The 27,993-nt window shown below is 48.3% G+C and overlaps 1 protein-coding gene across 3 annotated transcripts; it reads left to right on the top strand.

Moving 5' to 3' along the window:
* The first annotated feature begins 5 nt into the window (after positions 1-5).
* On the top strand, positions 6-20,414 carry LOC118081281 (zinc finger protein RFP-like). Of its 3 annotated transcripts, XM_035107709.2 has the most exons (9): positions 6-539; positions 2,847-2,942; positions 5,223-5,453; positions 6,595-6,617; positions 7,713-7,831; positions 9,603-9,635; positions 11,029-11,058; positions 18,857-19,336; positions 19,887-20,414. In XM_035107709.2, the coding sequence occupies exons 1-9, from the start codon at positions 111-113 to the stop codon at positions 19,892-19,894; spliced, it is 1,449 nt and encodes a 482-aa protein (XP_034963600.1). In that variant the 5' UTR covers positions 6-110; the 3' UTR covers positions 19,895-20,414. The 3 variants fall into 3 exon arrangements, with proteins under 3 accessions (XP_034963600.1, XP_060126753.1, XP_034963599.1); XM_060270770.1 differs by lacking the exon at positions 19,887-20,414 and having other exon boundaries at positions 18,878-19,865; XM_035107708.2 differs by lacking the exon at positions 19,887-20,414 and having other exon boundaries at positions 18,857-19,864.
* The last annotated feature ends 7,579 nt before the right edge of the window (positions 20,415-27,993 follow it).

Raw genomic sequence — 27,993 nt, 5'->3', positions numbered from 1 at the left:
TAAGGATCACGTGGTCACTGAGTTTCTGAGTCATTTCCTGGAAAGGAAACACCCAGTGACTCAAAACTGAGAAAGTGAAAGTTAACTCAGGTGTTTGGGGCGAGGGAGCCATGGCTGTTGCTGGGCGTCCCGTCCAGAATCTTTGCGATGAAGCCACTTGCTCCATCTGCCTGGAATATTTTAAGGATCCAGTGATCATCGCACAGTGTGGGCACAATTTCTGCCGATCCTGCTTGATCCAGTGCTGGGGGGAATCGGAGGCAGAGGCTTCCTGCCCTCAGTGCAGAGAAAGAGTCCAGAGAAGGGATCTCATCTCCAATCGGCAACTGGCAAACTTCGTAGAAATAGCCAAGAATCTCAGCCTTCAAGAGGGAAAGGAGGAAGGAGGGGGAAAAGGGAGATTCTGTGAGAAGCACCAGGAGCCCCTGAAGCTCTTCTGCAAAGTCCACGAAGCCCCCATCTGCGTGGTGTGTGACAAATCAAAGGAACATGAAAATCACAAGGTGATTCCTCTGAAGGAGGCTTTCGAGGAATACAAGGTAGGAGATCCCTGGATCTTGAGGGAGTGAAATAGCTGTGGATTCTTCTTGGGAGGTTTTATTTTTAATTCTCAGGTCCAAAGCAGACATGGCATGAATTGGTGGTGGTTTATTATGTTAGAAGCAGCCCAGGGGAAGCCTGAGGGCTCCTGGGATGGCTGGGAGGAGGGAGTTGAAGTCTTTCTCTCTGCCAGAAAGGGTTAACCTCATTCCCATCCCCCAGGAAGGTTGCCTTATAAATATTTAGAAACTACAGATGTAAATTCCACATACACAACTAAGTACATGTCTCCTTTGGCTAGCAGGATGCTGCCTTAATGCCCTGCAAAGCAGAGAGCAGCAAGGGATCAGCTGCAGGGGGGGGTGTGGCCAGGAATTGACCAGATGGTGCAGGATCCCCCCCCAAAGTATATGTCAGAATCAGATTTTGGAGTGTGGGGGGTGGAAGCACCTACTGGTGGGGAGCACCCTTATTCTGGGGGTGCTGTGGGGCCTGTGCAATGAGGTTTCAGTTTGTGTGTGTGTGTGTGTGTGTGTTGAGGATCTTTTCCCGTCCCAAATGGCGGGAAGGTTCAGAGTAGCATCTGCAAAGACTAGGGGGAAAGGTGACTTTTCCATGACAATTCAGAATTGGACCTGTGCAATTATATAAAAGCAATAAGATTCTCATTATGCTTAAAACTTTTTAAAATGCCTTTTAATCCCTTTTAAAATAATTTACTTGTTCTACTACAGTGGTGCAAAAATGCTCCTGTGCCATGCAATGTCAATAATGCCACAAAATAGTAAAGATAATAGATCATAGAATTGTAGAGTTGCACAATTGTAGAATTGTAGAGTTGGAAGGGACTCTAAGGATCAACTAGTCCAACCCCCTGCAATGCAGGAATATGCAGCTGTCCCATATGGGGATCAAACCAGCAACATTGGCATTATCAGCACCATGCTCTAGCCAGTTGAGCTATCTGGGTGAATCCTACTTAGGTGGATTCTGGCCGCAGCAAGAACTTCTTTGGCCCAGAAATGGAAGAAGCTGCAGCCCTTTAATCTCCCCTGGTGGTCCAAGCACATGTGGGCTCTGGCTACTGCAGAGAAGATAACTGAGAAGTAGCAGAAAACCTGATTTGCCATCTGACACAATTAAGTGGCAAAGCAGCTGGGTCAAGAGGTAGTGGGGAAAAGCCCTAGGCTTGCAGAAGAGGTGTTTGGAATGGGTGAAGTTTTAAGAAGCGCTGCTCTATTCCTGTATCTCTAGCCTCTTGGGCTGACCTCACTATCTCTTTGACGCTCAACTGATACACCCCAGGTTGGATCCGGACTTTCTTCTTCTTCTTCTTCTTCTTCTTCTTCTTCTTCTTCTTCTTCTTCTTCTTCTTCTTCTTCTTCTTCTTCTTCTTCTTCTTCTTCTTCTTCTTCTTCTTCTCCTCCTCCTCCTCCTCCTCCTCCTCCTCCTCCTCCTCCTCCTCCTCCTCCTCCTCCTCCTCTTCCCATGTCTCCCTGGGACCTCAAGATGAGAAGTCAGGCTGGGACTTTCCTGGGAGGAGACAAAGGAGCAAGCATGGCTGCCTTTGCTCTTCTCCAGACTAGTTTGTTGCACTAGAAAATCTTTCCATCCCAGTTCTGCAGTGGTTTTCAACCAGTGTGCTGTGGCACCCTGGGGTGCCTTGAATGATGCTCACTCACGGGTGCTGCTGGCAACACTGTCCTCTTGTCCCTCTTTCCTTCCCTCCCTCCCTCCCTCCTCGGATGCCATCTCTGCCTCCCAAAGGCTTGTGCAACTGTTTGTTGCAGCACATGCAGCAGCCCTGGCTACAAGCTCCGCAGGCAAATGGTGCCTCTGGGGTGAACAGGGGTTTTGGTTGCCAGGAGCTGAGGCGGCCTCGAAGTAAACAAGCAAACTGGTGAGGAATGGACAGACAAGTCCCAGGCCCCTGTGGGGCAGCGTGAGGATGAACCTCTCTTTGGGGCAGCTCAGAGACCAAGAGGAGGACTCCTAAGGAGAGGGGAGAGGAGAGGAGGCTGAGAGAGTACTCCGTAGGGGAGGGTGTTTGAGAAAGGGTGAGAGGCTGCAAGCTCTGCAAACAAGGGGGGACCTAACTGGGATCCTGAGCCCCACAGGGGTGCTGGAGAAAAAATTTAGTTGGTCAAGGGAGTCATGGACCCAAAAAGATTGAAAACCTCTAGACTCTTATTTCCTCCAGTAAAGTGCTTTGCTATTATAGGAAGGCCACCGAGCGCATGAAGCCAGTGTAATATTCATCTCTCTCTGTGTCTCAATCAAACCTGAGTTTTTCCTTTTCTCTTTAGGGACAGATCTGTCACCACCTGGAGATTCTGAGGAAAGAGAGAGAGGAAATTCTGGCCTATCAAGCAGACCTGGACAAGGAAAGCAAAGGCCTCCTGGTGTGTGTCTGTATTGTTACTAGTGAGGGAACAAGCACTTGAAGAATCGAGTCAGGACTGAGGAGGGATAGGGAAATCTGCCCATTTCAGCTTCTCCCCATTTCTCCTTTTTCCATATCAGTTTGTTTATTCATTTATTATTCTGAAAATGAATCAGATGTTAGGGTAGCTACTTCCTTCTATAAATATTTTGATCTGTATTTTACCCTCATAAATACATTTTTTTGTGAACATTACCTGGCTGGGTCAACCTTGAACAATTCAGAGGTGTGAATTTCAAAGGATTGCTCTGTTTTGATTTCCATATTTTTTTCAGGAATAGCAAATAAGGTAAATTCACCTTTGAATGCAGCTAATTTTGAGTACCTCTAGTTACGAACTTAATTCGTTCTGGAGGTCCGTTCTCAACCTGAAACTGTTCTTAAGTAGAGGCATGCTTTTGCTAATGGGATCTCTTGCTGCTGCTGCACCACTGGCACACGATTTTCGCTGTCATCCTTGGGGCAAAGTTCTCAACTCGAGGTAACTCTTTCAGGTTAGCGGAGTTTGTAACCTGCAGCGTTTGTAACCTGAGGCGTTTGTAACTCGAGGTAACAATGTATTTCCCATTGTTGTTTATTATGTGAATAGCAGTCAAGGAAAAGTCTGAGGAATTGTGAGCTGAGAGGGTGGAAGCAGTTCAATTCAAATCCAGATTTACCGTAAATATTACTAAAGTGTTGTCTTTCCGAATGTGCGCTATTGTTCATCTTTAGGAAATTCAGGGAACTATGGGGATAAACTCTGCACTTTCTCCTCATCCACCTCTGTTTCTGTTGGTCTTCCTACACCTAAATGGCCCCAGTCTAAACTGAGGGGTGTTTTAAGTCCATGGATATTCTCTATGAACTATGAACAGCTATGAACTCTGGTTATAATGCCTCAAAACATGCAGGGAATATCCAGTGGGGATTTTATGGAGGCAGGAGAAAATATATTATTATATCCTTCCTAACTTGCGCCAGCAAGTTCTGTAACTTAGCAGAGTTGTTAAACAATCCCCCTTTTAAATTACACAGAGGTTAGCTAATTGCAGACTCATCTGAACCTCACTATTTAGGATTCCTGGTTTCCCTTTATTATATCTGTCACAGTGGCCTGGGTGGGCTACTTCAGAGAAAAGACTCCACACAGCTCCGCATTTTATTGTTTTATTGGTGCTGTGTATTTACAGTGCTTAAAGCAGTGCTATTTACAGAGGTTAACACATCTTATCGGTTTCCTGCAGAACCTCCGAATGGAGATTGGCGCGTTTTTCTCCAGCATAAAAGCTTGGGGAGACCCAGCCTTTTCCCTCGAAGTTTTTTGCGCAATTCCGGAGTAGGTGGGATTGGCCTTCCCCCCTTGCTCCCCCCTTCCTGTCCCTCCTGGGGCAATGGCTCTGCTACCTTGCCTGAGCCTCAGACACCACTTCCTGTTTCTCCACTTGAGTCGGAACTCTCCCTGCTTTCCCCAGCGCTCGGTGATGGGCTGGAGCTCAAGATGGGAGGGACCTCCCGATATCCCCTGTCCCTCACAATATCCGTCCTAAAACAATAGATACAACCATCTGATTAAAGTTAACATAAAACTAGTTTACTTACAACCATCCAGTTCACAATAAGATCCCTGAAGGCAGACTTAGTTTACAGAACAACATATAACTATGTGAACTATCCCATAAGGTAAGGTTACCACTTTGCAACTTCAGTCGGAATGATAGGATTTTGTATGGGGATTGATTTGTAAATCTGGGGAATGTCCCGGGAAACGGGGACGTCTGGTAACCTTACTATGGGAAATAGTCACAGTCACTTCTCCTAACTCTTAGGAACACACAATGGAGAACACAGAGAGCAGAACATGGAGGCCATGTGCTCCTCTACCAAGAACAGGCCACACCCACATTAAGTCACAAGCCAAGGAAGTCTGTTGCAGCTCAGGAGGAACCAGCAAGTTTTCTCCTGAGTGATACAAAACATTCCCAGCATGTGCGTTGTAGGAATGTTGTATTTGACTGCAATATGTTTTTACATCCCACATATCCATGGCTAGGGAAAAAAGCTCCTTCCTTTAGGCTGTAGTACTCTGCAAAATAGAAGTCAATAGAAAGATCAAAATAAATGTTTACATCTTTAGCCACTGGATGTTTCATGTCTCTGAAAAATCAGAAATGTCCTCCCTGTGGAATTCTCATAATTCTCTTCCTGATGTTTTGAAGGCTGACCATCTTCCACACTCAGACTACCTCTTTTCTTGCAGAAATTAACAGAAATGGAGAGGCTTAAGGCTGTGGAGAAGTTCAAAGAACTGCACCAGTTCCTGGAAGAACAAGAGAAACGTCTCCTGAATCATGTGGAAGAGGTGGAGAAGGAGATTGCAGAGAAAAGGGATGAGCAGCTGGCCAGACTCTCCAGGAAACTCTCCTTTCTTGAGAGGATCATCCAGGAGATGGAGGAAAAGTGTCAGCAGCCAGCAAGTGAACTCTTGGAGGTAAGACATTGGCAGGTACAGCCCAAGGCTCCAGGAAAAGGCTGCCTCCAATCCTTTATGTGCCCCTTTCATGTATGCAAGGAGTGCAGGGGCTCAGATGGTGGAGCCTCTAGTCAGGTTTGTAATGGTCAGGAAGACCCAAGAGACCTGGGATGCTTAACTCACCTGAATGCAGACTAGAGATTCTTCTGTGTTATTGATGCAGTGGGGGGGTGATTTTCTGCTCTTTGCTGATGCTTTGTCTCTGAATGCCTTCCAGCTGTGGGGGACTTCGCCTAGGATACATTCAGGCCTCCTTCCAACATGAGCCAGTCTCTTGACCAAGCTTCTCTTCCAGTCCCCTCCACAACTTCTGGGTTGATCCCCCTCCCCATGGATACAGATAGGCCCAAAAAAGTGCTCAGTCACAGCGACCAAAGAGCAAGACAGAGGGACTCATCCAGACTGCTGCTTGTCCCACCCCTTTCCTCCAGAAAAACCCACTGTTTACTGCTGAATGACAGCAAACATCATTGATATTTGCTTTGGAGCAAGGTTTTTCTTGAGGGAAAGTGGCAGGGCAAAGCTACTTGTGTTTTCTGGACACAGGAAAAGCAGAGGTCTGGAGGAGCCGAAAGAAACACTGAGTTGTTTTGTTACCCCTTTGGAGGCATTTTATGCTGCAGGTGCTTCTTTTTTTACTTCCCGAAGGAAAATAGAATTTGAAATGTGGGGACTTCTAAGGGAGACAAATTGGGATAGTGCCCTGGCAGGATTATCCTGTAGGTTTACGTATGTCTGAATTGCATAATGCAAACTGGATTAAAGTTAATAAATTATAATGTAAGACAAGAGATGGGGTGGAATCTTCTCTTGAACCCACAGACGTGAAATTTCCCTAAAATGCTGGTGGATTTTCATAAGGATTTTAAACAATAATGGCAAACTGATGTGGAAATGTGGAGAACCTGATATTGGAACAATTCATAATTTCAGATTGGAAAAATAAAAGCTGTGAGAAACGAAAACTAGCTGATTCCACCATTCTTACCCAAAACCTTGGCATGTACAAGGCAGACTGACATCCAAGGGCCAGGGTCTGAGGGGTCTTCCTAGTGTGGCCTGTGGTGTGCAGTAAATTCCCTTCTCTTTTTCCCTTTAGGATGTGAGAAGCACCTTGCAGAGGTAAGTGGATCTGGCTCATTTCCATTAGCATCACTCCATGAGGCTGGGATGCAAGAACCTAAAAATAGCCCTCCAGGGGTTGCAGGGGAGAGACTGTAGGACTCACTCCCTGCAGCATCTCACAGGTAAAAGTAGAGCCCCCTCTTTTGAACTTGTACCCCCCCCCCCCAAATTCTCCCTCCAAGTTTGAAGGTCAACTGCCTCCTCCCTCCCCACATCACTTCACCCAGGGATGGGGGCTCTTTTCTTTCTCTTGCACTTTCTGTTCATGGACTTTGTGGTAATTTCAAATATCTAGAAGAGAAAGTCCCAAAGATGCTTGGGAAGTGCTTAGGACGTACCAAGAGATCTCAATGTCCAACTCGAAGGCCCCCAACTCTGGTAACTCAGCCCCTTTGAGGCGCTTAGGGAGGGAAGGTCTGTTGGTCTAGAATAGGTAGGTTCTTTTTCATGGAAGCGTTTCCAGCGTGAGAGGCTGAAGGGGGTCTGGAGAGTGGGGTGAAAGTCAGGTTGTTTGATGCCTCTGATGGGAGAGTCCAGTTGGGCATGGAGTTGTGTCCTTCCTGGGTGAGAGGGGGGGCAGGAAAGGTGGAGGTTGTTCTCCTTGACCGCTGGGCAGCTTTGGACATCACTCCCATCCTCTGGAGAGGCTCCGGGATGGAGAGATGGCAGGCATTCCACTTCAGCGGTTTGCTTCTTACATCCTGAGACCATACCAGAAAGTTGTTATGGGGCAGCATCATTGGAAGCCATGGGAGCCCTACAGTGGTGTCGCTTGGGGTTACATCTTGTCCCTTGTGCTGTTTAGCATCCTTACGAAGCCACTGACAGCTGTCCTCAGGGGTTTTGGACTGAAGTCTCCCCAATCTGTGGTGGACATCCTGTTTTATCCCGCTTTTCCATCCCAGTCAGGGCAGGAAGTTGAAATGCTTGGAGGTGGGTGATGGACTGGATGTGAGTCACGAGTTAAAGTTGAATTCTGAAAATGACCTGTGGGGAAATAAACTTTCACTTTGTTCATGTTATTGAGATCTCCTGCAATAATTTGGGAGACAGTGTCACAATGGGGCCATTCATTGTTTTTTCCCCCACCAGGTATGAGAAAAGAGAGAGTCCAGAGAAGCCACTTGCTTTCCCTCCAGAACTGAGGAACAGGATCTTGGAATCCTGTGATCTAAATCACCTTGTAGAAGATGCAATGAAACAATTGAAGGGTAATGAATAATGGCTGCCAGGATTTCACCCTGGGAATTCTATAACTTCTTCAGAACCGAACATGGCTGAAACAGAGTGTAGAACAAAGTCAGGATATTTTTCCTCCCATTTGCATCTGTTTACAATTCTCCGGAACCTCCTTTTCCTTTTGGTTCCCCGTCTACACAATCTGGGTTTGTCCTTTTGGAGGATCTCCTGCTCTGAACGGAGTCAAAGGGCATTAAGAAGCCCCCAGTTCCCCTATGCCTCCTGCTCAGTCTTGTGTCTCAGCAGTGGAGCCAAGGCCTGAGCCGTATCCTCCTCAGACGTCCCCCTGCAGCTGCTATGTCTAGTGCTTCATGTGTCAAATTCTCCTTGGAGTGTTGGTGAGGGAGGTGGGGTGGGTCCCTGTGGGGTGGTCCACGCCTGTTATGGGATCGGCAGGGGTACGATCGGTGGGGTGGGGGTATGTGTGGAGTGGGCTTGTTCAGGGCGGGAGGGGGTTGGTGGTACGTGATCTCCTGTGGCAGCGCGGGTCCCTGGGGAACGGTCTGGTCTCGGGTGTGAGATCTGCGATGTGGATTTTTTCTCTGGGCAGTCTGGTTGGAGGGATAGAGGGGTTTGGCGGTGGGATCCGTGGGGTGGTTGGGGAGTTTGTAGAGGTGTAGGGTTGTTGTGGAGGGGTATTGGTTCGTGGGGGTGGGGGGAGGGATCTGTGGGGTGTGTGGAATGGGGTTGGCTGGGGGAAGGGGGTCACAGGAGGTGGGGGGATCGGTGGGGGTGCAAGTTGTGGGGTGGGTGGGGTTGTGGAGAGGTATCAACCTGGTTCCCTGGTTGGTGTGGGTATCAGGGTCTCTGTGGGGCTTGGTGGGGTGGGGTGGGGTATGGAGTGGGTTTCCTCTGGGTGGGGGGAGGGATCGGGATCGGCGGGGGTGGGTACTGTGGGGTGTGGGGGGTGGAGAGGGCTTGGATTTTTTGTCTGCGGAACGGCCTGTGGAGCGGCCTGGGTCTGTGGGCGCCTGGGGTCTCAGGCGGCAGTGCAGCCTGTAGATCGGCCTGGTTTCCTGGTGGGTGTGGGTCTCGTGGGCTGTGTGCGGCGGGATCGGTTGGGGGCGGGATCCATGGGGTGGGGTGTGCAGTGGGTTTTCTCTGGGTGCGAGGGGGTCGCGGGAGGCGGAGGGGTCGGTGTGTGTGTGTTCCGTGGGGTGTGATTGTGAGAGGGAATGGATTGGAGGACGGTGAGAGGGAACGGTTCAGAGGACGCTGCTATAAGTGTTGGATCTCATGGCGGAGGTGGGGTTTGTGGGTGTGGCATAGACTCCATGGGGAGGGAGGGGGTGTAGGAGGAGGAGCTGAGGGAATAACGCCACTTGAGGGCACTGTTTTAGTTTGTGGAAAAGTAGGTCTGTACCTGTGCAGGCAAGAGATGTGAGGCATCCAAGGTTGTGCAAACACTCAGGAAGTGGCATGGATCGTTGTGTCCAAATTTCAGGGGGATCGGTCAAGCGGTTACTGAGAAAAGTGGAGCCCACAGTTTCACCATTTTTACATTTATATATATATAGATTTGTAAGCTTGCTTTATGATTGCTGAGTTATAAAGCTTTAGTTATTTTCATAGATTCTTCCTATGTTTTTCTTGTTTTTAATTAATTTTTGTATGATTTAATTAATATTTAATAATTGTACTTGAATTTAAGGATGCCATGTTATGAAGTGTTACTTTTGTATGGAGATTTATTTCAGGTGGAAGAGTGTTGCCCTTACACTTTATATCTTTTTGCTTCCTCAGATGCTGTGTTACACAGAAAACAGATTCAAAAAGGTAAATTTCCAGGGGAGGAACAATTTTACAGGAGGGTTGGGGATTGATATTTCATGGGTGTTGAACCGTCAGTTCTGCAGACTTTGAGACCCCCATCAATGGCGTAACTCTGGGTAACAGTCCTCTATTGGTTTTTGGGTTCTTTGTCTGTCCCATGAATGAACTTGGAGGGGGTTTGAAGGCTTGCATTGGGGGCAGAGCTTGTCCCTGCGAAGAACCTGCACACCAGTCTTGAGTTCCATTCCTGCCTATAGACTATTATCCTGGTTTCCCCCTCGATTTTATAGATTTTGCTTTCTTTCATAAAATTTATATACTGCTTGATTGTAGGAAAAAGCCTCAGAGTCTTACAATATCTTACAAAAGTCCTTAAGGAGAATCTTGCAGGGTCAGTCCAATGTCCATCTTGTCAAGTTCTCATGTATAGGGAACCTCCCTTCCATTTTGTATACCGCCATTTTCTAGTATGGTTTACCATTTCTGAGTTTGAAAGGATCCCAAGGATCATCTAGTCCAACCCCCTGCAATGCAGGAATTACAGCTAAACATGTTAGTTGTTTTCATTTCTTAGGCCTTGTGATAGGCCTACAGTCCCAGGACATTCTAGAATCATAGAATCATAGAGTTGGAAGAGACCACGAGGGCCATCCAGTCCAACCCCCTGCCAAGCAGGAAACACCATCAAAGCATTCTTGACATATGGCTGTCAGGCCTCTGCTTAAAGACCTCCAAAGAAGGAGACTCCACCACACTCCTTGGTAGCAAATTCCACTGCTGAACAGCTCTTACAAGACATATACATATCTTCTATACAAGATCTCAAAGTACTGTATCTGTCTTATTACAAAAGAATTTCAGAAACAGACTGGAAAGAGAAGTTGCTGAACTGTAACTTATTACCAATCTTCAAACCATGGAGAGACCTGGTCTGAATAAAGACATGGGATTCTTATCTCATTATACATGATGAAGCTATCTTTAGCCATCTCACCCCTTGCTTTTTCCTGTAAGACCAATTGCAGTCATAAAGTCATCAACAGCTATCAGTCAGTCAGTCACCCATTCCCACCACCCTGCCGAGTAGTACCCCTCCCCACCCTCTCACTATATATAAGGGTCTGGTGACTTCTGTATTGGTGTATCTGAAGAAGTGTGCATGCACACGAAAGCTCATACCAATGACAAACTTAGTTGGTCTCTAAGGTGCTACTGGAAGGAATTATTTTATTTTATTAGGCCTACAGTTGTCGTCTTTGCAATTATTTGTTCTATGATTTAATATTTTGCTTGAAATAAGGAAACAACAGGCGCTATGTTATGGTGATGTTTTGTCAAAAATATTTATTTATTTTTAGCTTTGTAGCCTGTTAAGCCTGTCTTTTTGCTTCCTCAGATGTTCAGTCATTCAGAAATCTTCAGAGAGGTAACCTTTTGAGTTATTTCCCCTTTCCCCCAGGGAACTAGTCTTATGGTATTCAATCCAAAAGAGAAGCATTGAATAAGCAGTCCTTTGTAAAACTGCCCTGCCACCTATCTCCTGTTCCCTGGCGGCAAGCCCTAAACCTCCAAGATGGGAGGGAGGAAGGTGCAGGAGAGACCAAGTGGGTGAGAGAGATATGGAGAGCAGGAATAAACAGGCTCCCCACTTAGTGTGATTTTTACTTTTGTGGGCCCAAAACATGACCCCTGCGAAAGTGAGGGGGCACCTATATTTGTTTTTATGTTGTATTTTCATGCTGTGAACCACCCTGAGACCAATGGATGAAGGGCAGTAGGAAAGTGTGATGATATTATTATTATTATTATTATTATTATTATTATTATTATTATTGTGAGGGACAGGGGATATCGCGAAGTCCCTCCCCTCCTGAGTTCAAGCCCATCCCCGAGCACAGGGGAAAGCAGAGAGAGTTCCGATTCCAGTGGGGAAGCAGGAAGTCGTGTCCGAGGCTCAGGCAAGGTAGCGGAGCCAGGGTCCCAGGTGGGACAGGAAGGGGCAAATAAGGGGGGGAGACCCATCCCCCCAACTCCGGAATTGCGCAGAAAGAGGAGGGGAAAGAGGATGGGTCTACCCAGGCTTTTGTGTTGGAGAAAGACGCGCCAAAAGCCATTCGGAGGTTCTGAACCCGACTGAACACATAGCTCCGTGTAAATAGCAATGACTTCAGCACTGTAAATACGCAGCACCAATAAAAGAATAAAATGCAGAGCTGTGTAGAGTCGTTACTCTGAAGTAGCCCGCTCCGGCCAACTGTGACAGCAACCTCCGAATCTTTTTTTGGGCTACTTTGGAGTTGCCGGGATGAGTGCGTCAGAGGCGGAGAAATGGCGGCAGATCGCGGAGAAAGCCCAACAGGACCTGCAGCAACTGGCGCTGCAGGCACAGGGGGAATTAAAGGCAGCTAAAGAAGAAACCAAGAAGGTCCAGGAGGACCGGCTACAACTTGCGGAACAGGTGAGAGCGCTTCAGGAAAAAGAGCAGCAACTAAGGGCGGTGGCGGTAGAGCTCCAAAACAAGTTGGATGCCGAGAAAAACAAGGCGGGAGGGGCCCCCCAACTCCAAGTGCTGCCAGGAAGGAGAGCGGGGACCCTAGTAAGCAAGTTCAATGGAGACCCGAGGGAATATCATGGCTTTGAGACTGAGATCGTGTATGCTCTTGAGCTGCACCATGATGAGTTCCCTGATGATGAGCACAGGGTAGCGTTTATTGTGGAACACCTTACAGGGGCAGCCAGGGAGTGGCTAAGACCGTTAATCGCGACAAAAAATCCTTGCATGAAGAATGTCAAACTATTTCTAGAGGCTTTAAAAACTATGTATGCGTCAGATAGCCATATGGACCAGACCAAGGAGGAACTGCATAATTTAAGGCAAAGAACAATGACAGTTCGCGAATATTGGGCGAGATTCACCATGCTAGTGCACAGACTGGGGTGGGAACTGCACTCGCCTCCGATGGAAGCGGCGTTCTACCTGGGGTTGAATGAGGATGTGAAAGATGAGCTCTCGAGAGGTCCAAAGCCCAGTAATATGGATCAGCTGAGCAAAGCGGCTCTGGCGGTGGGGGTGAGACAGGAATCCCGGTGGAACGACAAGCAAGCAACGCGCGCAAAGCGGGCTTGGTTCCCACGGTCGCAGGAGAAGCCACTCCCCCAACAGCCATCTCACGCCATGCCAGGGGCCAGCCAGGACCAGGAACCCATGCAAATTGATAGCGCGCGCGCGCGCGGGCTTTTCAAACCCCAGCGGCGACAAGACGCAAGGAGGGAAGGGGCGGGAATTGCTTTCTCTGCAACTCCCCCCAGCATCTCGTCAGAGACTGCCCACATCGCAGGGAGTGGCAAGGAAAGGCGGGAACGGTTGTGCCCTCCCCCACTGAAGCAGCACCACAGCAGGGAAACGGGAAAGCCTGGTTGCAGGAGACAAGGGGCAGCAGCCAGGCGCAGTCAACAGACAACAGCCCCAGCCCGCCCACCCGCACAGCGCGGAGCAGAGCCAGCCCACCCCTCCCAGAGCAGGGGTGGTTCTAGAAGTGACGCTAACGCTCCCAAATGGCTATCCCCTGACGGTCCTCGCCTTAATTGACAGTGGTGCATCAGCTAACTTCTTCTCGAGAAACTTTGCAGAAGAGCACCAGATCCAGCTTCTGCAGCTGGACTTTCCCCTGCACGTAGCCACCATTGACGGCAGGGAGTTGCTGGGAGGGGCCATCACTCATCAACCCCCCCCCCCATGAGAATGACGGTGGGCAGGCACTCAGAGACACTGGCATTCAACGTCACCACCATCTCAGACCCCCCCATCGTCTTGGGCATGAGCTGGCTGGCGCGCCACGACCCCTCCATCAGTTGGCACCAGAGATGCATCACGTTTGGGTCGGACTTTTGTCTGGAAAATTGCATGCAGCACCAACCAGGGGAGGGGCCTCCAATAGCCACGGTGGCCACCATGCACGTCAAGGGGGGTGAGGCGATACCCAAACCATACTGGGACCTGCAGGAGGTCTTCAGCGAAGCGGAGTCCGACCACCTACCCCCACACAGGTCTTTCGACTGCCAGATCAACCTGGTGCCAGGGGCAACGATACCCCCAGCCAAGCTGTACGCCATGTCAGATCAGGAACTGGAGGATCTGTGTGCGTTTATAGACAAGAACCTCAAATGGGGGTTCATCAGAGAAAGCAAGGCAGCAGGGGGCAGCCCGGTCTTCTGGGTGGACAAGAAAGACACGCAACAGCGCCGTCTTGTGGTGGATTTTAGACGGCTCAATTCAGTGACAGAGCCAGTGGCTTTCCCCATGCCCAGAGTGGACGATCTCCTGACAGCGGCACGCAGGGGCAAGATTTTCACCAAGCTAGACCTGAGGGGGGCGTACAACTTGATCAGGATCCGGGAAGGCGATGAGTGGAAAACCACGATGTTCACGCCTCTGGGCTCTTTTGAATATCTGGTGATGCCCTTCGGGTTGCAAGGGGGCTCAGCATGCTTCCAGGCCTTCATGCACCACGTCCTGGGGTCCCTCCTCTTCAAGAACTGCTTGGTCTTCCTGGATGACATCCTTATCTATTCCAATGACCCAGTGCAACATGTGAAGGATGTCAGGGAGGTGTTGCAGCGCCTGAAGGAGAACCACCTGTATGTGAAGCTGGAGAAGTGCAAGTTTCACACCAGAGAAGTAGACTTCCTGGGCTACAAACTGTCAGACAAGGGGCTGGCGATGGACAAGGACAAGGTGCAGGCCATCCTGGACTGGCACAGCCCCAGGACGCGCAAAGATGCCCAACGCCTCCTAGGCTTCGCCAACTTCTACAGGAAATTCATCAAGAACTTCTCGCGGGTTACGGCTCCCATCACGGACTGCCTGAGAGGCAAGCAGAAGTTCAGGTGGACACCAGAAGCGCAAGCAGCGTTCGAAAGCCTCAAGAGGGTGTTTGCTTCAGACCAAAACCTGTTCCACGTGGTGCAGGATGCGCCCCTACGCGTGGAGACAGATGCTTCAGACAGGGCTTTGGGCGCCATTTTGCTGCAACTGGATGCCAACAGAGAGTGGAGAGATCCTGTGCCTTCTTCTCCAGAAAGCTGACCCAACCAGAGCGCAACTAGACGGTGTTTGATAGGGAACTTCTTGCGATCCACGCTGCTTTCCAGCACTGGCGACACTTCCTGGTGGGCGCCAAGCACCCCATCCAGGTGTGCACAGACCACAAGAACCTGGAGTTCTGGAGAACAGCCAGGGTGCTCAACCAGCGGCAGATACGGTGGGCAGAGTTCTTCTCGAACTTCAACTTCTCCATCCACTACATCCCGGGGGAGCAGAATGTCAGGGCGGATGCCCTCTCCCGCAAACCAGAGTACATGGAGCAGGAGTTGCCACCAGCACCCAGGCACATCTTCCCCCCATCAGCATGGTCCTGCGGAGCAGCAGTGGTGAGCGAGGCAGAACTCACAGCACTGACAGCAGCTGATGTGTTTGCCACCCGCATCTTCAGAGAACTGAGAGGGGGGGAGGGAGCAGGCAAAAGACTTTGCAGAACGCAGGGGGCTGCTTTTCTACAAGGGGGCACTGTACCTGCCCACCACCCAGCTTAGACGTAAGGTCCTCAAGCAGATGCACGACAACCCAACGGCGGGTCATTTTGGAAGGGACAAAACCGCTCACCTAGTCATGAGACACTTCTGGTGGCCAGGGGTGCGGGAAGATGTTAGAGACTATGTACGGGGCTGTGACACCTGCCAGCGGGCAAAGGTAGTCAGAGCAGCCCCAGCAGGATTGCTGGAGCCCTTAGCCACACCACACAGGCCGTGGGAAGTGGTGTCCATGGACTTCATCACGGACCTGCTGGCGTCCAGGGGCAAGACCGCAGTGTTGGTGTGGTGGACCTTATGTCCAAAATGTGCCACTTTATACCGTGTGCCAGGGCGGTCTCTGCAGAAGAGACAGCCAAACTGTTTGTTGACCACGTATTCAGACTGCATGGATTACCTTTAAGGGTTATTTCGGATCGTGGCCGCCAATTTGTTTCCAGGTTCTGGAGGCGGCTCATGAACCTCCTGCAGGTGGAGGTCAGCTTATCGACGGCGAGACACCCGCAGACCAATGGACAGGCGGAGAGGGTCAACGCCATTCTGCAGCAGTACCTAAGATGCTACGTCAGCCAGAGACAAACGGACTGGGTGGATCGCCTGCCACTGGCAGAATTTGCCTACAATAATGCAGTGCACGTCTCCACAGGGGTGTCGCCCTTTAGGGCCAATTATGGGCGCGACCTCAGATCTTTCCCGGAGAGGGAGGGGGAGGAGGAGGAGGAGGGCCCACTGGCAGAGGATTGGGCAGAGGAACTGGAGACGGTGCACCAGCAGCTCAGAGAACACTTGGAGAGGGCCAAGGAAGCGTACAAGAAGGGGGCAGATCGCCACAGGCGACAAGGGGAGGTCATCAGGGTGGGGGACAAGGTTTGGTTGTCCTCGGAGGGCCTTCCCATTAGAGGGAGGTGCAAAAAGCTGGCGCCCAGACGGCTGGGCCCCTTCACGGTCACGCAACAGGTCAATCCGGTGGCCTTCAGATTGGCACTACCAGAGGACATGAGGGTGCATCCAGTGTTTCATAGATCGCTGCTGTCGCTGTACAGGGAAAGCAGCAGGCTCCGAGACAGCGAACAAACCCCCGAGGGAGGGGGGGAGAGGGAAGGCAGGGAGCAACTCAATGAGGCCACGGCCATCCTTGATTCACGGAGAGGGGTGGGGGGCCTGGAGTACCTCATGGCATGGGAGGATGCTCCACCGTCACAGAATGAATGGGTCCCAGCCACTCAGATACAGGAGGAATTCTTGGTGGAAGAATTTCATGCCCTCTTTCCCCACAGACCCAAGCCCTGGCACATGGAAAGGGAGGGGGAGGGGAGGGGGAGGAAGTACTGGAGAGCAGTTCACCATGGGGATGGGAAGCGGAGTTTGAGGAACCAGAGGAAGAAGTATGGGCGTCGCCGAGATCCACCCAGTCAGAGGAAGAAGCAGACTGGCAGCACATTTTTACCCCCACCAGCTCTGACGCCACGGACTTTTTGGGATTCCAGTCCTCCCAGGCGGAAGGGGGGGGCTCGCAGGACTGGGGGGAGGTGTTCACACCAACGGGCTCGGAAAGTACTGAGTTCTTAGGCTTCCAGTCGTCACCGACACCTGGGGGGGACCTGGGGAGGGGAGAAGGGGAGCTTGGGAGGGGGGTGGATGTGAGGGACAGGGGATATCGCGAAGTCCCTCCCCTCCTGAGTTCAAGCCCATCCCCGAGCACAGGGGAAAGCAGAGAGAGTTCCGATTCCAGTGGGGAAGCAGGAAGTCGTGTCCGAGGCTCAGGCAAGGTAGCGGAGCCAGGGTCCCAGGTGGGACAGGAAGGGGCAAATAAGGGGGGGAGACCCATCCCCCCAACTCCGGAATTGCGCAGAAAGAGGAGGGGAAAGAGGATGGGTCTACCCAGGCTTTTGTGTTGGAGAAAGACGCGCCAAAAGCCATTCGGAGGTTCTGAACCCGACTGAACACATAGCTCCGTGTAAATAGCAATGACTTCAGCACTGTAAATACGCAGCACCAATAAAAGAATAAAATGCAGAGCTGTGTAGAGTCGTTACTCTGAAGTAGCCCGCTCCGGCCAACTGTGACAATTATTACTATTACTACTACTACTACAGGGGGGCCCTCATCCCACGCCCCAACCAGAGGTCACCAAAGACCACAGATATTGTCTTGCAAAAGAAGATTCACTATTTGAAAGAGAAATCATTCAAAATAAAAGCAATCTGCTATCCAGAACATATAATCTACTACTGGGATGGGACTTATTTCAAGAAGAGACGACAGAATCTATGATTAAATGGTCCCAGGATCTCGGTCAGACAATACAAATTGACCAATGGGAGAAATTATGGAAGCAGGATATAAGATTTACGGCTTCTTATAATATAAAAGAAAATTTTATCAAAATGTATTTTAGGTGGTATTTAACACCTGTAAAGATGGCCAAAGTATATAAATTAAAAAATAATTTATGCTGGAGATGTAATGGGGAACCTGGCACATTTAAACATATGTGGTGGACGTGTCAAGAAATAAAAAAGTTTTGGTTAATGATTCATGAAGAATTAAAGAAAATGATGAAAAAATCGATAAAGAAAAAACCAGAGATCTACCTATTAGGTTTATTAAGTGAAGAGATCCCCCCAAAGAATAAGACAGTGTTCTTGTATGCGTGCACAGCAGCCAGGGTTCTAATAGCTACTCATTGGAAGACATCCAAAATACCAACAAAAGAAGAGTGGATAAACAAGCTTAGTGAGTATTTATTAATGGCCAAACTTACAGCAGCCTTGAGAAATCAACCGAAACAAAAATTAAGAAGCGAATGGGAAAGTTATGATGAATATATAAAAAAATACTTTTTAAAAGAGGGCATGCTCACATGCTTAGAATAAAAAGATATGAAGGGATATAAAAATAAAGAGTGGAGATATAAGATAAGAGTGATAGAGGAATACAGGAAAGACAGAATGCATGCAGAGAATATATGTAAGCGATGGATTATATCTATAAAATTGAAGCTGAAGTGAAAATAGAAGTCGGGTAAATAAAGGAGGGAAGCTTGTGGGGTAGGGGGGTAGGTGTTGGGGGGTGATTGGTATTTGGTGAAATTTTGTTTTTGTTTTTGTTTGCTTTTATCGTTATTATTATTTATGGATATTACGGATTATTCTTTATGTTCATTGGTTTACAGATTATTTGTTTATTGTTTATGTTGAATTGTATTAAGATTGATGCTCAATAAAAATAATAAAAAAATAATAAAAAGACCACAGATATTGTCAGAGGAAAGCAGCTTCTCTCCTCTCCTGCCTCTTTCAATTCTCTCTTTCCCCTTCGCTAACACAGAAGAGATGAGTAAAAGGTTTACTGGGTGGTTTTTCCTCTTACAAAATGCCTGGGTTGAGAAGAGGGCAGGCACAATACACATTGAATATAAGAAAGTGGAGAAAACTGAATTAAAAACCAACAAGGAAGATATTTATTCTGATGAAAGTCTGCAAGGAGGAGTCTTGCATGTGATGCAAAGAAATCCCATTGATCTGAAAGGGAATCTGGGGTTTTTGGTTGTTGTTTTTTTTAACAAGTTGTCTGTTTCTGTCTCTTGGCTGACTCTACCTAATATTCTCTTTTCCTCATCTTCTCCCCAACAGCAAATGTCACTCTGGATCCAGACACAGCCCATTCAAAACTCATCCTGTCCGAGGATCGGAAAAGCCTGAGATTGGGAGACAAAGAGCAAGTTCTGCCCGACAATCCTGAGAGATTCAGCAGCTGCCTATGTGTGTTGGGACGTGAGGGATTCACAGCAGGCAGACATTTCTGGGAAGTCAATGTGGAAAGTGGGGAAGGGTGGGGTGTGGGGGTCGCCAGGAAGTCTGTGGAGAGAAAGGGCCTCTTCCCCTTAAGCCCTGAGGAGGGTGTGTGGGCTTTGGAGAAGTGGGGAGATGGGTACTTGGCCTCCACCTCCCCTGATGACTCTCTTCTGTCCCTGAGGGAAAAGCCCAGGAGGATCCGGGTGACTCTGGACTATGAAGGGGGACGTGTGTCTTTTTCTGACGCTGACTCAGGAGCCGAACTCTACACGTTCTCAGGAGCCTCGTTCTCTGGAGAGATCCTCCTCCCTTTCTTTGGTATGTGGGATAATAAAACCCCCCTCAGTATCTCCTGAGGAGACTAAATCTGCCTCTCAGGCCCAGCAGGAGTTTCTCTCCAGACCAGAGTGACCGATATATAAAACATTTACCTGCCAAGAGCACATTGGGCATTTTTTCAAGGGGACCTTTGAGAGTATTCATTCCAGTGAAAATCAGCAGAAATAACAAAACTGGTCGAGAACCGTAACAATAAACTAAACAAAAGAAAACAAAAATGCGTTGCTCTTACTTTGCATGTCCCTTTTCCCAGAATTCCCTCTGCAGCTTACTTCTTAAAGAGACAGTCACACTTTTAGGAGTCCTAATAAATTTCCTCACCTTCAATTTTGTTTTCCTTTTGAGATGTCTGATTTGGCAGAGCACGAGACGTAATCCCAGCCCCACGTTTAGCAAATGTTTCCTGCACTTCGGGGGGTGGGACTAGATGACCCTCAGGGCCCCTCACAACTCTGCAATTCTAGGAAACCTTCCTCTCCCCACAAGACCTTATGCAGCTATGAAAACGCATGCATCATTGGATTAACAGAGGACTAAAAAATGAACCCCTTCACCCACGTCAGACAGGATAGCTCCTTGCTCTGGAAACCTTAGATAGGAAGAAAATGTAAAAGAAAGTGCTTGTGCACTTATGTATGCCTTGACAGACTTGGTATGTGTTAAATCGTCAACAGTGCCATTCAGGTACCCATTATTTCTTAAGATGTGGCTATGCAACTCTGGAAATTTCATTTGCAGTCTTACCCATTCCACCACGCCCCTGAATTTGCCAAAGAACTCTTTGCCTTACAACTTGTCTGCAAAAGTTACTAGTTCTCATCCGAGGAAGAAAGAAGAAGCTGTCCAAGCAGACTTGTGTTAGCCACGCAGTACCAATGGCCTAGATTGTGGGGTTTGGGCGGGATATCTCTTCTAATTTTACAAAAGCTTCCCAGTCCATTTACCCCAGGCAAGTAGTTCTTTCCTTAGCCTTCCTTAGTTTTGTTGTTTAGTTGTTTAGTCGTGTCCGACTCTTCGTGACCCCACGGACCATAGCACGCCAGGCACTCCTGTCTTGCACTGCCTCCCGCAGTTTGGTCAAACTCATGTTCGTAGCTTCGAGAACACTGTCCAACCATCTTGTCCTCTGTCGTCCCCTTCTCCTAGTGCCCTCAATCTTTCCCAACATCAGGGTCTTTTCCAAGGATTCTTCTCTTCTCATGAGGTGGCCAAAGTATTGGAGCCTCAGCTTCACGATCTGTCCTTCCAGGGAGCACTCATGGCTGATTTCCTTAAGAATGGATAGGTTTGATCTTCTAGCAGTCCTTAGTTTACACTCTATTGAATTTTGCTCACGTACATTGGACTATGAACTCACTCTGGCTCATAGGGGATTCTGCAGTCACTCCACCAGGAACCATTTTCTGGCTTCTAAAATATATTTATGTGCAATGCATGAATACCTCTATAGACTTTCTGCATCTTTTGGGCGTGTGTGTGTCTCTGTGTTTTATTTTATTTTTAGCAGCTGGTCCCAGTAAAGCACCTTGATGCCCATGTTTAATGGATATCCATGAATGCTTCTTTCCAGGAGAGAAAATTTGGCCCTTTTAATTTTCTTAAGATAAGATATCTTTATTGTCATTGTCCCCTTGCGGGAACAATGAAATTAATTGGTTGCTACATCCACTCAGATAAAGCATTCCACATAATCCAAAATTACTACAAAACCTAATTAAAGACAGTAAATTTTCTTGCTTGGATAACAATGGTTTATATTGCATTGCCTTCTTAACCAAACCGATGCCATCTAGTTTGCACCAAGAGATTTCCGTTTTGAGGCCGTGAAGTTCTGTTTACAAAAGGAGGCCATCGGTTTGAGGGAAGGGATCAGACATTGCTTCTCCAAGCCTTAAGTCATTTTCTGTTTGATTTCCAGCGGGTCGAATCCAGGCAGAACAATGGCACAAGAGCTGCCACACACCTGTTGTCTGGCTGATCTTCCTTACCTTTATTATTAATCCCACTTCCCCACCCCCAGAAAGAAAAATATGTGCTTGATGTTCCTCCAAATCTGCACGATTAATTAAGCCATTGAACTCAGGGGAGGGGAGGGATTTTCTCGGGACTGACAAAATGCCATGGGGGTTATGATGCCACGTGGCCACCTGCCACGGATGCTTTCACTGAGATTCCTGACTGCAGGGGGTTGGACTAGATGATCCTTGGGAGTCCGTTCCAACTCTACAATTCTGTGATTCTATGATGGCAGGCACCTACCCAGCTGGAGTTTATGGACCTTAACTGAAGGTGTTTTGGGAACGTTTGGGATTCTTTGTCTGGCTGTTATATTGTCTGTGAAATGCATGCAATGCAGACAGCGGCGGAGGCGTGCGAAAGGCTTGAGCTGAGGTGTTTTGGAAGGTTGGGAAGGAAATAGCGACCAAGCAAAGAGGTTGGGAGCGTAGCTTGGAAGTGATAGGCTGTCTGACCACTGTATACCGTCCTGATTGGCTGAGGCGCACCAGTATGCAAATATAGGGTTCAGTTGTCCGTTCTACCCACCTAGGCTTGGCGGGTTTAAACAGGGTGCAAGGGTAGCACTTTATCCTTGAGGTTTATGTGCTGCTTGGTGCGACATTGAAGAGGAAAAGGGACACACACACACCCGAGCTCAAGGTCTCATGCCCGCGTGTGCGTGTGGGGGGGGGGCGGACCTGGGCTCTGGCTTATGTGCCACCCCCCTCCGTTTCGTAACACGCTGGTACTCCTAGAACCCCTCAAACAGCTGCATTGTCTGCCCGGTTGTTTCTGCGCTGAATTGAGGGTGTTCCTGGCCGTGTTTCAAGCGGTGCTTCCCAGAGTGGGCGGTACTACCCCCTGGGAAAGGGGAGGCGTGGGGGTGGAAATGACCGCCAGACTTGGAAAAGCTAGCCTCACTGAGACTCTTTCCCTCATCTTCTCCCCAACAGCAAATGTCACTCTGGATCCAGACACAGCCCATCCCTGTCTCATCCTGTCCGAGGATCAGAAAAGCCTGAGATGGGGATACAAACCTCAAGCCCTGCCCGACAATCCTGAGAGATTCAGCAGCTGTCTTTGTGTGTTGGGACGTGAGGGATTCACAGCAGGCAGACATTTCTGGGAAGTCAATGTGGGATTTGGGGAAGAGTGGACTGTGGGGGTCGCCAGGAAGTCTGTGGAAAGAAAGGACTTCTTCTTCTCCTTAAGCCCTAAGGGAGGAATCTGGGCTGTGGGGAAGTGTGGAGTCATGTACATGGCCTTCACCTCCCCTCTTTACTCTCCTCTGTCTCTGAGTCAGGAGCCCAGGAGGATCCGGGTGACTCTGGACTATGAAGGAGGATGTGTGTCTTTTTCTGACGCTGACTCAGGAGCCGAACTCTACACGTTCTCAGGAGCCTCGTTCTCTGGAGAGACCCTCCTGCCTTACTTTGATCTGAATGACATTAAAACCCACCTCAGTATCTCCTGAGCAGACTAATTGTGCCTCTCAGGCCCAGCAGGAGTTTCTCTCCAGACCAGAGTGACTGATATAAAAAACATTTACCCACCAAGACCACGTTGGGCAGTTTTTCAAGGAGACCTTTGAGAGGATTCATTCCAGTCAAAAGCAGCAGAAATAACAAAACAAAAATGGGTTGCTCTTACTTTGCATGTCCCTTTTCCCAGAATTCCCTCTGCAGCTTACTTCTTAAAGAGACAGTCACACTTAAGTATGCCTTGACGGACTTGGTCAACAGTGTTAATGTGTTAACAGTGTTAATGGATTAATGGATATCCATGAATGCTTCTTTCCAGGAGAGAAAATTTAGACCTTTCCCTTTTCTTGCTTTAATAACAGTGCTTTATATTGCCTTCTTAACCAAACCGATGCCATCTATTTTGCACCAAGAGATTCCGTTTTGAGGCCGTGAAGTTCTGTTTACAAAAGGAGGCTATCAGTTTGAGGGAAGGGATCAGCCATTGCTTCTCCAAGCCTTAAGTCATTTTCTGTTTGATTTCCAGCGGGTCGAATCCAGGCAGAACAATGGCACAAGAGCTGCCACACACCTGTTGTCCGGCTGATCTTCCTTACCTTTATTATTAATCCCAGTTCCCCACCCCCAGAATGAAAAATATATGCTTGATGTTCCTCCAAATCTGCATGATTAATTAAGCCATTGAACTCAATGGGAGGGATTCTCTCAGCATTGACTAAATGCCATGGGGGCTTTGATGCCACGTGCCACCTGCCACGGATGCTTTAGCTGAGATTCCTGCCTTGCAGGGGGTTGGACTAGATGATCCTTGGGAGTCACTTCCAACTCTACAATTCTGTGATTCTATGATGGCAGGCACCTACCCAGCTGGAGTTTATGGACCTTAAGCGATGGTGTTTCGGGAACGTTTGGGATTCTTCATCTAGCTCTTATATGGCGGGGCTTTGTCTGTAAAACACATGCAACACAGACAGCCCGTGCCCGTCTCTGCTTTCTGACTCGAGTGGTAAATTACACTCAAAAGATCCGATACCCTGCCTTCTCTGGCTGGGAACAACCAAAGGCAGCGCTAGCTAGTGGTTTCAGTGTTGATGATTATCGTCTTGTCTGCCAGTTGTGTGTGCCTGATATGCTGTTATATCAAATATACTTTTGATTTAATAATGCTAAAGAGTTTTTGTCCCAGCTGTTCAGGAGCTCTGCCCCAGGTCTCTCTCTAATAAGAGTACTAGAAGCATCTGCTACATTACCTTGATATCTCGCCTTTTCTTCAAGGAGGTCCTCGCAACAGCAACAACCCTGTGAAGTAGGTTAGGCTGAGAGTGAGTGACAGGCTGAAGGTTACCCAGCGAGCTTCCTGACTGAGTGGGGATTCAAACCCTAGTCTCCCAGGTCCTAGTCCTGCACTCTAACCACTGTACCACACTGGCTTTTTAATGCAGCATTTGTCCTAATTAACTTGCAAGCTTACACAGTGGTGCTTTTTTCCTGCCAGGTCATCGTTATAGAAAAAGTGCATTGGGGGTGGGTTTATACAGCTTCATTTGCACATCATTCCATTTTATTTATTGTTCTGTGTCATTGCACTCTTGCCATCTGAAGGCACCCTCTTGCGCAAGAAGAGGGTTTTATTGGATTTGATATTCCACTTTATCACTACCCGAAGGAGTCTCAAAGCGGCTAACATTCTCCTTTCCCTTCCTTCCCCACAACAAACACTCTGTGAGGTGAGTGGGGCTGAGAGACTTCAGAGAAGTGTGACTAGCCCAAGGTCACCCAGCAGCTCCATGTGGAGGAGTGGAGACTCGAACCCGGTTCCCCAGATTACGAGTCTACCGCTCTTAACCACTACACCACACTACAGACCCTCCAAGTGTCCTTATTTTCCAGGGACAGTCCTGGATTTACAGAAGCCGTCTCGGTTTTGGATTTGATCCCAGAATGTTCCGCTTTCCCCTGGGAAGTCCCTCTTTTCGTCAGAGAAATGTTGGAGGGGATGGAGTTATGCGACCCCAGAGCCAAGGAGATAAGTAACTACACATCCTTTAGAAGACACCTGAAGGCAGCCCTTTATAGGCAAGTTTTTTTATGTTTAATTTATTTTTATGTTTTATATATGTTAGACCAGGGGTCCCCAAACTACGGCCCCCGGGCCGGATGCGGCCCAATCGGCCTCCCAATCCGGCCCGCGACGACCCCCGCCGCCCGCTGCCGCCGCCCGCTACCGCCGCGCGGCGACGATCTTAAATATCGGCAAAAAATCACCGAAAATCCTTTGTGCGCATGCGTATGGGCCTCTCCCGACCCAGAAGAGGTCATTTCCGATGCACTTCCGGGTCGGGGGAGGCCCATACGCATGCGCACAAGCGATTTTCGGCGTTTTTTCCCCCCGACCGTGTGCGTGTGCGCATGCGCACGGGCGCGCACTCCCCCGCCCTCCGGCCCGCTGCGCGCGCACTCCCCTACCCTCCGGCCCGCCGCACGGTCGGCGCGGCGGGCACCGGCCTGCTGCGCGGTAAGTCTGGGGACCCCTGTGTTAGACAAAGGTCCGTATAGCTAAAGCTATGGTTTTCCCAGTAGTGATGTATGGAAGTGAGAGCTGGACCATAAAGAAGGCTGATTGCCGAAGAATTGATGCTTTTGAATTATGATGCTGGAAGAGACTCTTGAGAGTGCCATGGACTGCAAGAAGATCAAACCTATCCATTCTGAAGGAAATCAGCCCTGAGTGCTCACTGGAAGGACCGATCCTGAAGCTGAGGCTCCAATAATTTGGCCTCATGAGAAGACTCCTTGGAAAAGACCCTGATGTTGGGAAAGATGGAGGGCACAAGGAGAAGGGGACGACAGGGGACGAGATGGTTGGACAGTGTTCTCAAAGCTACGAACATGAGTTTGGCCAAGCTGCGGGAGGCAGTGGAAGACAGGAGTGCCTGACGTGCTCTGGTCCAAGGGGTCACGAAGAGTCAGACATGACTAAACAACAACATGACATTGAAGGTGACCTGGAAACTACTCTCTGGTTCTGAATGGGGTAACTGTGCCCCCGAAGGACCAAGTGCTTAGCCTGGGAGTTATTTTGGGCTCACAGCTGTCCATGGAGGCGCAAGTCAATTCTGTATCCAGGGCAGCTGTCTACCAGCTCCATCTGGTACGCAGGCTGAGACCCTACCTGCCCGCGGACTGTCTCACCAGAATTACAGAATATACAGTATAGACAAGCAATCATGGTGCTCTCTCTCAGCTCCCAGAGCAGAAGAATCCACAGCGTTGTTATAAGAATTTTGAGGTCATATATATATATATATATAATAATTGTTCATAAAACATGTGCATGAATGTACAGTACAGGCACATGTCTGAAGCAGCACAGGAAGACAGGCCTTTCTGACACCATTTTGACTCTCTCAGACCTGGCGTTCCTCTGCAAGGAAGAAGGTGGGGGGGGAACCTTCTCATTGTCTCAGGAATTAAAGTGATAATCCCTGGCATCCTGATACCTGAGTGCCAGACAAAAGGGTGTGATTAACTTGGCAGGGAAACAGGGAAATGTAAATATCTCTCTTTTTTGTTGATTAGGTTTGGGGGGCAGGGGGCAGGGTCCAGGATGCTCAGATTACTGCCACCAGACCTCCCCTTTCATGATGTACCTATGATGAATCTAGGGAAGGGGGGTCTTGGGCTACACCCCTTCTGTGACATATGGATGATGCTTCTGGGGGGTGGGCTGAAACCAATTTCAAATTTCTTTTTAAGGACAGGACACCTTTGTTTGGGGTCCTTCCTTGTTCTCCTGCGTGAGAGGAAGGACCCTGTTGCAACAGCGGAAATAAAAGTGCCTTGCTTCGTACGTCCTGGTTTGGTCTCTGTTATTTGGTGGGCAGGAGACGCTTAAATTTGTCTGCTTGCCTGGATCCTTGGGCTCTCCCTGGGTCAAGATCCATTTCTCTGGGTTCATAGGAACCAGCTTAAATTTTACTACAGCGTAAAAGTGAAAGTAGAATTTCACAGTCTCATACCGGAAGAAAGATAAGCATGTCTTCCCTTCTCACGTTCATCACAGACAGGCATGTGAATCACACAAATCATAAAATGCAGTTTCGGAGGCCTGGTTTGCTAACATCGAGCACACTACTCTAAACAGTCATGGCTACACACACACCCAGCAAAATAACAATAATATTGGGATTTATAGTTAAGGGTGCTGTCAATTTTTAACAAATGCCTATTCTGCTCACAGAGCTACAATCCTCAGGACAGTTTAACAATAAATCCGGCTTCACAGAGAATTTTGGGAACTGTAGCTCCATGAGGGGAACAGTGGTCTCCTAGCAACTGTCAGCACCCTTAACAAACTACAACTCCCAGATTTTGAATTTGATTTTTTGCAGGGGAGGGGAGCCATTATTATTTATAGTAATAATCATCGTGTTTTAATGCATGTAGTATGAATGTGGCCTTAGGTGAATGCCACCTTATGTTCTATCACAAACGTTTCCCAAATCTCCCCTTTGCCTTCTCCCTTTCAGTCCCCAGTAACATTTCTTGGTAGGATAGGGAGAGACGCTCTTGGGAATTATAGAGACAGAACTAGCTAAATTTTATAGCAATTTATTCATGTATGCGACTACACTGGCAAGAATATTACTTGCCCCAAAATGGAAAGAAGTCCCAGTAAAGGAAAAAGGAATATAAGAACTTATGAAATGGCAGAAAAATGTGAATCTTACCGGAAGAATAAGAAATCAAGAAAACAGACTTTTATAAAATAATGGAAATGTTTTTATTATTATTTACAGATAAATTGTAAACAGATAAAAACACTAGCAAGATTATTGTACTGTAATAACCTGCAGCTACATAAGAGTACTGTATATATTAAAGAAGATAAATAAATAAGTTAATTTGGGTATGCAGAAGATATTTAAAATAAAAGTAAATTTAAGGTACCACAGAAAGAGGGGGAAGGAAGTCAAGATTTTGAATGTCAAAATGATTGTATAATCGGTGAAATGTATATATCTGAATACTATAAATAAAATTTAAAAAAAAGAGGATTGGGAGAGGTGCTTTGCCTGGAACCCTGGACAGCCGCTGCCACTCAGTGTAGACAACACTGCGCTAAATGGACCAATTTTCTGACTCTGTATATGGCAT

Source organism: Zootoca vivipara, chromosome 2, assembly GCF_963506605.1.
Source record: "Zootoca vivipara chromosome 2, rZooViv1.1, whole genome shotgun sequence".
NCBI classification, from domain to species: Eukaryota; Metazoa; Chordata; class Lepidosauria; order Squamata; family Lacertidae; genus Zootoca; species Zootoca vivipara.
This window is presented reverse-complemented; position numbering and strand designations above follow the sequence as displayed.

Excerpts from the sequence above, each read along its gene's own strand:
- LOC118081281 (XM_035107708.2), top strand. The coding sequence starts at position 111 with ATGGCTGTTGCTGGGCGTCCCGTCCAGAATCTTTGCGATGAAGCCACT. Across the intron at positions 2,943-5,222 it reads AGGAAAGCAAAGGCCTCCTG|AAATTAACAGAAATGGAGAG; the intron begins GTGTGTGTCTGT and ends CTTTTCTTGCAG. Across the intron at positions 7,832-9,602 it reads TGCAATGAAACAATTGAAGG|ATGCTGTGTTACACAGAAAA; the intron begins GTAATGAATAAT and ends TTGCTTCCTCAG.